The sequence below is a fragment of the Heptranchias perlo genome, chromosome 8 (genome assembly GCF_035084215.1).
Source record: "Heptranchias perlo isolate sHepPer1 chromosome 8, sHepPer1.hap1, whole genome shotgun sequence".
NCBI classification, from domain to species: domain Eukaryota; kingdom Metazoa; phylum Chordata; class Chondrichthyes; order Hexanchiformes; family Hexanchidae; genus Heptranchias; species Heptranchias perlo.
Genome location: NC_090332.1, coordinates 1,163,661 through 1,174,926, shown reverse-complemented (window position 1 = coordinate 1,174,926; position 11,266 = coordinate 1,163,661). Strand labels below are relative to the sequence as shown.

Genomic DNA, 11,266 nt, shown 5'->3' with positions numbered 1-11,266 from the left:
TTTTCTCTTGACATATTTATGTCAGTTTTTATGTTCCCTGCTAGTTTACTCTCATACTCTATTTTTCCCTCTTAATCAATCTCTTTGTCCTCCTTTGCTGAATTCTGAACTGCTCCCAATCCTCAGGCTTGCTGCTTTTTCTGGCAATTTTATATGTCTCCTCTTTGGATCTAATACTATCCCTAATTTCTTTTGTAAGCCACAGTTGAGCCACCTTTCCTGTTTTATTTTTGCGCCAGACAGGAATGAATAATTGTTGTAATTCCTGCACACGTTCTTTAAATATTAGCCATTGCCTATCCACCGTCATCCCTTTTAGTAAAGTTCCCCAATCTATCATAGCCAACTCGCACCTCATACTTTCGTAATTTCTTTTATTTAGATTCAGGACCCTAGTTTCGGATTCAACTACTTCACTCTCCATCTTAATGAGGAATTCTATCATGTTATGATCGCTCTTCCCTAAGGGACCCCGCACAACAAGATTGTTAATTATTCCTTTCTCATTGCACAACACCCAGTCTAGGATCGCCTGTTCTTTAGTTGGTTCCTCAACGTATTGGTCTAGAAAACCATCACGTACACACTCCAGGAATTCCTCCCCCACAGTATTATTGTTAATTTGGTTTGACCAATCTATATGTAGATTAAAGTCACCCATGATTATAGTTGTACCCTTCTTGTATGCGTCTCTAATTTCCTGTTTAATGCCCTCCCCTACATTTCCACTACTGTTTGGGGGCCTATTGACAACCCCCACCAACGTTTTCTGCCGCTTGGTGTTTCTTAGCTCCACCCATACAGATTCCACATCGTGATTTTCCGAGCCAATATCCATCCTCACTATTGCATTGATTTCCTCCTTTACTAACAACGCCACCACTGGCTACAGGTTGCCAGTCCGAGAATGTACCATTTATCCCAACTCTCTGCTTCCTGTTAGATAACCAATCCTCCACCCATGCCAGAATATTACCCCCAATCCAGTGATTCTTTATCTTGAGCAATAATCTTTTATGTGGCACCTTGTCGAATGCCTTCTGGAAGTCTAAATACACTACGTCCACTGGTTCCCCTTTATCCAACCTGTACGTTATATCCTCAAAGAACTCAAGCAAATTTGTCAGACATGACTTCCCCTTTGTAAAGCCATGCTGACTTTGTCCTATTAAATTATGTTTATCCAAATGTTCTGCTACTGTCTCCTTAATAATAGACTCCAAAATTTTACCCACCACAGATGTTAGGCTAACTGGTCTATAATTTCCAGCCTTCTGCCTACGACCCTTTTTAAATAACGGTGTTACATTGGCAGTTTTCCGATCTGCCGGGACCTTTGCCAAGTCCAGAGAATTTTGGAAAATTATTACCAAAACATCCACAATCCCTACTGCCACTTCCCTCAAGACCCTGGGATGTAAGCCATCAGGTCCAGGGGATTTATCCGCCTTGAGTCCCATTAATTTACTGAGTACCAATTCCTTAGTAATTCTAATCGTATTTAGCTCCTCCCCCCCAGAGCCCCCTGTTTGTCCAGTGTTGGGATATTCTTAGTGTCCTCTGCTGTAAAGACTGAAACAAAATATTTGTTCAGCATTTTTGCCATCTCCATGTTTCCCACCATTAATTTCCCGGTCTCATCCTCTAAGGGACCTACCTTTGCCTTAGCCACCCTTTTTCTTTTTATATAACTGTAGAAACTCTTGCTATCTGTTTTTATATTTTTTGCTCATTTATTTTCATAATCTATCTTCCCTTTCTTAATCAATCCTTTCGTTACTTTTTGCTGTCTTTTGAAGACTTCCCAATCTTCTATCCTCCCACTAAGTTTGGCTACCTTATATGTCCTTGTTTTTAGTTGGATACTATCCTTAATTTCTTTACTTAGCCACAGATGGCTGTCATTTCTTTTACACCCTTTTTTCCTCAGTGGAATATATTTTTTGAAAGTTGTAAAATAACTCCTTAAATGAACACCGCTGCTCATGTACCATCTTACCCTTTAATCTATTTTCCCAGTCCACTTTAATCAATTCCGCTCTCATACCATCATAGTCTCCTTTATTCAAGCTCAGCACGCTTGTTTGAGAACCAACCTTCTCACCCTCTAATTGGATATGGAATGTAACCATGTTATGGTCACTCATTCCAAGGGAATCCTTAACTAGGACATTATTAATTAATCCTGGCTCATTACACAGGACCAGGTCCAAGGTTGCTTGCCCCCTTGTATGTTCAGTTACATACTGCTCAAGAAATCCATCCCTAATACACTCAATAAACTCTTCCTCAAGGCTGCCCTGCCCAATTTGATTTGTCCAGTCAATATGATAGTTAAAATCCCCCATAATTATAACTGTTCCCTTATTACATGCCCCGACTATTTCCTGATTAATACTTCTTCCAGCAGAGTTGCAACTATTAGGAGGCCTATATACTACGCCCACGAGTGTTTTTTGCCCCTTATTATTCCTTATCTCTACCCAAACTGTTTTATTATCCTGATCCTTTGTCCCAATATCTTTTCTCTGTATTACAGTGATTCCTTCCTTTATTAACATAGCCACCCCACCTCCCCTTCCTTCCTGCCTGTCCTTCCTGATTGTTAAATACCCTGGCATATTTAATTCCCAGTCGTTGTCACCCTGCAGCCATGTTTCTGTAATTGCCACAAGATCATACCCATACGTAGTTATTTGTGCCATTAACTCGACCATTTTGTTACGAATGCTACGTGCATTCAGATAAAGAACTTTCAAATATGTTTTGTGCCACTTAGTTCCTGCTTTTTCCTTTTTTAACACTTTACCTTTTACTCCATACCTTCTGTCCCTTCCTGACACGCTTTCCTCTGTCTCCCTGCTCAGGTTCCCAACCCCCTGCCACAGCTTTGATGCTGGGTTAATTGCCTTACGCCTTCTAGTTTTTATTTTATCTGTCGTGCCTAAAGTACACTTTCTTTCCGCTGCTCTACGCTTTTCCCTCTCACTTGTTCTTGAACAACTGTTTGTACTATTTGTATTGTAGAATTCCCCTGGGTCTTCCCCTCTCTTGCTGCTCTCAACTTTATTCCCTTCTGACTCCCCGCTCAGGTTCCCATCCCCCCGCCACTCTAGTTTAAACCTTCCCCAACAGCACTAGCAAACACCCCTGCGAGGACATTGGTCCTGGTCCTGCTCGGGTGTCACCCGTCTCGCTTGTCCAGGTCCCACCTTCCCCAATGTCCCAGGAATCTAAATCCCTCCCTCCTACACCATCCCTGCAGCCACGCATTCATCCTGTCTATTCTCCTGTTCCTATACTCACTAGCACGTGGCACTGGTAGTAATCCTGAGATCACTACCTTTGAAGTCCTGCTTTTTAATTTATCTCCTAACTCCTTAAATTCACCTTGCAGGACCTCATCCCTTTTCTTACCTATGTCGTTGGTACCAATATGGACCACGACTACTGGCTGTTCACCCTCCCCCTCCAGAATGCCCTGCAGCCGCTCCGTGACATCCTTGACCCGAGCACCAGGGAGGCAACATACCATCCTGGAGTCACGTTTACGGCCGCAGAAACGCCTATCTGTTCCCCTTACAATTGAATCCCCTATCACTATAGCCCTGCCACTCTTCTTCCTCCCCTCCTGTGCAGCAGAGCCACCCGTGGTGCCCCGAACTTGGCTCTTGCTGCTTTCCCCTGATAAGCCATCTCCCCCAACAGTATCCAAAGTGGTATATCTGTTTGAGAGGGAGATGGCCCCAGGGGACTCCTGCTCTACCTGCCTAGTCCTTATACTCTGCCTGGCGGTCACCCATTTCCTTTCTGCCTGCGTAATCTTTACCTGCGGTGTGACCACCTCACTGAACGTGCTATCCACGATAATCTCAGCATCGCGGATGCTCCACAGTGAATCCACCTGCAGCTCCAGCTCTGAAAGACGGTTAGCCAGTAGCTGCAGCTGGACACACTTCCTGCACACATGGTTGCCAGGGACACTGGTAGTGTTCATGACTTCCCACATAGTGCAGGAGGAGCATATCACGGGTGCGAGCTGTGCTGCCACGACTTGCCTTAGACTCTCAGACTCTCTTCCCGCTCTCTGTCTCTCCTTTTATACTGCGCTGACCTCTCGGACTCTCCTGCCTCACCTGTGACGTCGCACAGTAGTTGTCTCTTGTTGCAGGTCTGCTGCTGCTTTTATTCCCCAATCTCAGTCTTCTACTCTCAGGCCCACTGCCGCTCTGGGGAAAAAGTTAGGAAAAGCAAGACAAAGCAGCACCTCCTTCCCCCACTGCACCGAACTCCCACACTCACCAAACCCTCAGCAGATCACACTGTGTATCCGCACACTGTGCAGAAACACACACAGCACCCGATATTGGGCCTTGTCCTTATCTAAATGAGTCCTGCTTCTCCCGGCCCCACGTCCAGGTGAGTATATTTTAAACACTTACCCTGTTGGTGGCGGCCTGCAGTGGCCACTTTAAGTGCCTCCTGTTAGGCCGCATGTAGACCTGGTTTTCCTGAACACAGCCGGGCCAGCTGTCTCACAGGGGGGGGCACAGGGAGCCTCAAACAGGCGTACTGCCCCTGTATTTGCAAATACACAGGTCTAACACCTGTTTCTGTCTCGACCCTGAACGATGATCTTTTTGGCCTTTACCAATATGGCGGGCGGCGAACTTCGGCTCGTAATGAGTGAGCGCAGCCCGCCCGCCATATTGGAAGCTTAGGCGCCCATGTAGTGCCTGAAAAACAGGCGCGGCACCATCGACTTTCTTTTCTTGTCCTTCGTACCCCTGGTCATTGCTGCCTTTTGGCCACTGCCACCGTCTGAAGGGGAGGGGGCTCCTTGATTTGATCCACGCTCCTGATGACAGCTGAGAAACAATTTACACAATAATACAAACGCTGTAGACTTGGGCGATCTCACCCAGCCACAGGAGCCAGCACTGGGAGGGAGGGCGTTAGATGGAGCAGGTGACCATCAGCAGAGAGGTCAGGAATCGACAGGGCGATCGATCGGTGGTCAGGAGACCACCTGTGGAGCTGGATTTGTCTAAATGATGTGGACAAAAAGGAGGGCAAACATGACAAAGCCCCGGGGAGTGAGCGGATACCCCGGGGGTGGGGGGAAACAGGACAGGGAGTGAGAATGGGTGAGTGGCGATTGTGGGGCTTCTATAGTCAGGGGGTAGATAGTTGCTTTAGAAGACATGATCCAGAGTCCTGATTGGTGTGTTGTTTCCCACGTGCCAGATTTCGGGACATTTCAGAGCGAATACAAAAGGTCCTGGAATGGGAGGGCGAGCAGCCAGAGGTCGTGGGATAAATGGGAACCAATGACATCGAGGTCAAGGTTTCAAGGTTTCTGCAAATGGATTTTAAGGAGCTAAATTGTAGATTAAGGAGCAGGAATTCCATGGGGATATTCTCTGGATTTCTCCCAGTGTTGCACACTGGACTGGACAGGGAGGGAAAGATTAGGCGTGTGAACATGTGATGTCGGTGGTTGGTGTAGAAAGGAGGGTTTCAGATTCCGGGAACACTGGGACCAGTTTTGGGGGGTGGGGGGAGAAGGTGCAGCCAAATGCTCTTCACCTAAAGCAAAGAGTCTTCCGTGTCCTGGTGAAAAGGATCAATCGGATTAGTGAGGAAAGTGAGGCTGGGAGAGGAAGATCTCCACAGTTCGTGAGAAAAAGACCACTTTTATTGGATGAGGGATATCAAGGGATATGAGATCAAAGGCGGGTAGATGGAGTTCCGTTACAGATCAGCCATGGCGGGAGGCTCTATTGGCTGGTGTAGAGATGGTTACCGCCATGGAAGGAGCATTCACGTCATGGCCTGTCAGGCTGTGAATCATTCCCCTCCTTCACACTGTTCTCCATGGGAAGAGTTTCGAGACCTTAACCCGTCCCATTCACTCTCCCCCGTCCCATTCACTCTCCCCTGTCACTCTCCCCCGTCCCATTCACTCTCCCCTGTCACTCTCCCCTGTCCCATTCACTCTCCCCTGTCACTCTCCCCTGTCCCATTCACTCTCCCCGTCCCATTCACTCTCCCCTGTCACTAACCCGTCCCATTCACTCTCCCCCGTCCCATTCACTCTCCCCTGTCACTCTCCCCTGTCCCATTCACTCTCCCCTGTCACTCTCCCCTGTCCCATTCACTCTCCCCTGTCACTCTCCCCTGTCCCATTCACTCTCCCCGTCCCATTCACTCTCCCCTGTCACTAACCCGTCCCATTCACTCTCCCCCGTCCCATTCACTCTCCCCTGTCACTCTCCCCGTCCCATTCACTCTCCCCTGTCACTAACCCGTCCCATTCACTCTCCCCTGTCACTAACCCGTCCCATTCACTCTCCCCCATCCCATTCACTCTCCCCCGTCCCATTCACTCTCCCCTGTCACTCTCCCCTGTCCCATTCACTCTCCCCTGTCACTCTCCCCTGTCCCATTCACTCTCCCCGTCCCATTCACTCTCCCCCGTCCCATTCACTCTCCCCTGTCACTCTCCCCGTCCCATTCACTCTCCCCTGTCACTAACCCGTCCCATTCACTCTCCCCCGTCCCATTCACTCTCCCCCGTCCCATTCACTCTCCCCTGTCACTCTCCCCCGTCCCATTCACTCTCCCCTGTCACTCTCCCCCGTCCCATTCACTCTCCCCCGTCCCATTCACTCTCCCCTGTCACTCTCCCCCGTCCCATTCACTCTCCCCTGTCACTCTCCCCCGTCCCATTCACTCTCCCCTGTCACTCTCCCCTGTCCCATTCACTCTCCCCTGTCTCTAATCTTGTTCCATTCATTCCCGGCCAGGGATCCCGTTGATTCTCGGTGCGAGCAAGGAAATTGAGCGAATTCAGCTTTTGATTGATTTCACGAGTGAAGTAAAGGGAAGTTTATCCGTGAAACGTGACAAGCAGAAGCAGGAACTGAAGCAGTGCTACCTGAAGATAACGGAACTGAGGATAAAACAGGCCCAACATGAGAATTTGAGAGAGAAGGAAAGGAAAGTGATAATGATGAAGAAACAGTCGGATGAGCTGTTCGATGCTCAGCGGAAGGTGAAGCAGCATCTGAGCTTTCTGTCCAAGATTCAGTGCAAGGTGGAGGTTCTGCGCAATCAGTGCACTGAGGAGACCTTCTATGGGATGTCTGGGATAAAAGACCGTCTGCAGGATATCTTCACCTTCATCCAACTCGAGGGCTTTGAGAAGGAGCTGCTGTGGGACACGAGAGTCTGCACCAGGTTAACTGAGCTGGACAACAAAATCCCAAAGTTTAACAGCATTTATTTCAATTCAAGCCAAATACAGAATGGAGACTGAGGAGGGGGCAGTTTACTCTGGAGAAGGGGCAGCGTTTGGCTGGAAATTCCTCATTCCAACCATGGTATTTCCTGTGATTTCCCTCCCCTTCTGGGCAGTGTTCCATATAATCCATCACACACTGGACAGTGTTCTATATAATCCATCCCCCACTGGACAGTGTTCCATATAATCCATCCCACACTGGACAGTGTTCTATATAATCCATCCCCCACTGGACAGTGTTCCATATAATCCATCCCACACAGGGCAGTGTTCCATATAATCCATCCCACACTGGGCAGTGTTCCATATAATCCATCCCACACTGGACAGTGTTCTATATAATCCATCCCCCACTGGACAGTGTTCCATATAATCCATCCCACACTGGACAGTGTTCTATATAATCCATCCCCCACTGGACAGTGTTCCATATAATCCATCCCACACAGGGCAGTGTTCCATATAATCCATCCCACACTGGACAGTGTTCTATATAATCCATCCCCCACTGGACAGTGTTCTATATAATCCATCCCACACTGGACAGTGTTCTATATAATCCATCCCACACTGGAAAGTGTTCTATATAATCCATCCCACACTGGACAGTGTTCTATATAATCCATCCCCCACTGGACAGTGTTCCATATAATCCATCCCACACTGGACAGTGTTCTATATAATCCATCCCCCACTGGACAGTGTTCCATATAATCCATCCCACACTGGACAGTGTTCTATATAATCCATCCCCCACTGGACAGTGTTCCATATAATCCATCCCACACTGGACAGTGTTCTATATAATCCATCCCCCACTGGACAGTGTTCTACATAATCCATCCCCCACTGGACAGTGTTCCATATAATCCATCCCACACTGGACAGTGTTCTATATAATCCATCCCACACTGGACAGTGTTCCATATAATCCATCCCACACTGGACAGTGTTCTATATAATCCATCCCCCACTGGACAGTGTTCCATATAATCCATCCCACACAGGGCAGTGTTCCATATAATCCATCCCACACTGGGCAGTGTTCCATATAATCCATCCCACACTGGACAGTGTTCCATATAATCCATCCCACACTGGAGAGTGTTCCATATAATCCATCCCACACTGGACAGTGTTCTATATAATCCATCCCACACAGGGCAGTGTTCCATATAATCCATCCCACACTGGACAGTGTTCCATATAATCCATCCCACACTGGAGAGTGTTCCATATAATCCATCCCACACTGGGCAGTGTTCTATAAAATCTATCCCACACTGGACAATATACTCTGATATGATCCATCCCACACCGGGTGGTATACTCAGATATAATCTATCCCACACTGGGTGGTATACTCAGATATAACCCATCCCACACTGGGCGGTATACTCTGATATAATCTATCCCACACTGGGTGGTATACTCAGATATAACCCATCCCACACTGGGCGGTATACTCTGATATAATCTATCCCACACTGGGTGGTATACTCAGATATAACCCATCCCACACTGGGCGGTATACTCTGATATAATCTATCCCACACTGGGTGGTATACTCAGATATAACCCATCCCACACTGGGTGGTATACTCTGATATAATCCATCCCACACTGGGTGGTATACTCTGATATAATCTATCCCACACTGGGTGGTATACTCTGATAAAATCTATCCCACACTGGACGGTATACTCTGATATAATCTATCCCACACTGGCCTGTATACTCTGATATAATCTATCCCACACTTGGCGGTATACTCTGATATAATCTATCCCACACTGGGTGGTATACTCTGATATAATCTATCCTACACTGGGCGGTATACTCTGATAAAATCTATCCCACACTGGACGGTATACTCTGATATAATCCATCCCACACTGGGCGGTATACTCTGATAAAATCTATCCCACACTGGACGGTATACTCTGATATAATCTATCCCACACTGGACGATATACTCTGATATAATCTATCCCACACCGGCCTGTATACTCTGATATAATCTATCCCACACTTGGCGGTATACTCTGATATAATCTATCCCACACTGGGTGGTATACTCTGATAAAATCTATCCCACACTGGACGGTATACTCTGATATAATCTATCCCACACTGGGTGGTATACTCTGATAAAATCTATCCCACACTGGACGGTATACTCTGATATAATCTATCCCACACTGGCCTGTATACTCTGATATAATCTATCCCACACTTGGCGGTATACTCTGATATAATCTATCCCACACTGGGTGGTATACTCTGATATAATCTATCCTACACTGGGCGGTATACTCTGATAAAATCTATCCCACACTGGACGGTATACTCTGATATAATCCATCCCACACTGGGCGGTATACTCTGATAAAATCTATCCCACACTGGACGGTATACTCTGATATAATCTATCCCACACTGGACGATATACTCTGATATAATCTATCCCACACCGGCCTGTATACTCTGATATAATCTATCCCACACTTGGCGGTATACTCTGATATAATCTATCCCACACTGGGTGGTATACTCTGATAAAATCTATCCCACACTGGACGGTATACTCTGATATAATCTATCCCACACTGGGTGGTATACTCTGATATAATCTATCCCACACTGGGTGGTATACTCTGATATAATCTATCCTACACTGGGCGGTATACTCTGATATAATCCATCCCACACTGGGCGGTATACTCTGATAAAATCTATCCCACACTGGACGGTATACTCTGATATAATCCATCCCACACTGGGCGGTATACTCTGATAAAATCTATCCCACACTGGACGGTATACTCTGATATAATCTATCCCACACTGGACGATATACTCTGATATAATCTATCCCACACTGGGTGGTATACTCAGATATAACCCATCCCACACTGGGCGGTATACTCTGATATGATCTATCCCACACTGGGTGGTATACTCTGATAAAATCTATCCCACACTGGACGGTATACTCTGATATAATCTATCCCACACCGGCCTGTATACTCTGATATAATCTATCCCACACTTGGCGGTATACTCTGATATAATCTATCCCACACTGGGTGGTATACTCTGATATAATCTATCCTACACTGGGCGGTATACTCTGATATAATCTATCCCACACTGGGTGGTATACTCTGATATAATCTATCCCACACTGGGTGAGAAACTCAGATATAATCTATCCCACACTGGGTGGTATACTCTGATATAATCTATCCCACACTGGGTGGTATACTCTGATATAATCTATCCCATACTGGATGATATACTCTGATATGATCGATCCCACACTGGGCGGTATACTCTGATATAATCTATCCCACACTGGGTGGTATACTCTGATATAATCTATCCCACACTGGGTGGTATACTCTGATATAATCTATCCCACACTGGGTGGTATACTCTGATATAATCTATCCCACACTGGGTGGTATACTCTGATATAATCTATCCCATACTGGATGATATACTCTGATATAATCTATCCCACACTGGGCTGTATACTCTGATATGATCTATCCCACACTGGGCGGTATACTCTGATATAATCTATCCCACACTGGGTGGTATACTCAGAAATAATCTATCCGAAACTGGGCGGTATACTCTGATATAATCTATCCCACACTGGGTGGTATACTCTGATATAATCTATCCCACACTTGGCGGTATACTCGGATATAATCTATCCCACACTTGGCGGTATACTCTGATATGATCTATCCCACACTGGGTGGTATACTCTGATATAATCTATCCCACACTGGACGATATACTCTGATATAATCTATCCCACACCGGCCTGTATACTCTGATATAATCTATCCCGCACCGGCCTGTATACTCTGATATAATCTATCCCACACTGGGTGGTATACTCTGATATAATCTATCCCACACTGGGTGGTATACTCTGATATAATC

At 46.4% G+C, this 11,266-nt stretch overlaps 1 protein-coding gene across 1 annotated transcript in view; it reads left to right on the top strand.

Annotated features, from left to right (window-relative positions):
* Positions 1-10,696, top strand: part of LOC137324103 (uncharacterized) — an 18,003-nt gene extending 7,307 nt beyond the window's left edge. The window contains exon 2 of the mRNA XM_067988244.1: positions 6,810-10,696. Within this exon, the coding sequence (XP_067844345.1) occupies positions 6,810-7,321 (512 nt within the window). The 3' untranslated portion in view covers positions 7,322-10,696. The remainder of the gene's footprint in view (positions 1-6,809) is intronic.
* The last annotated feature ends 570 nt before the right edge of the window (positions 10,697-11,266 follow it).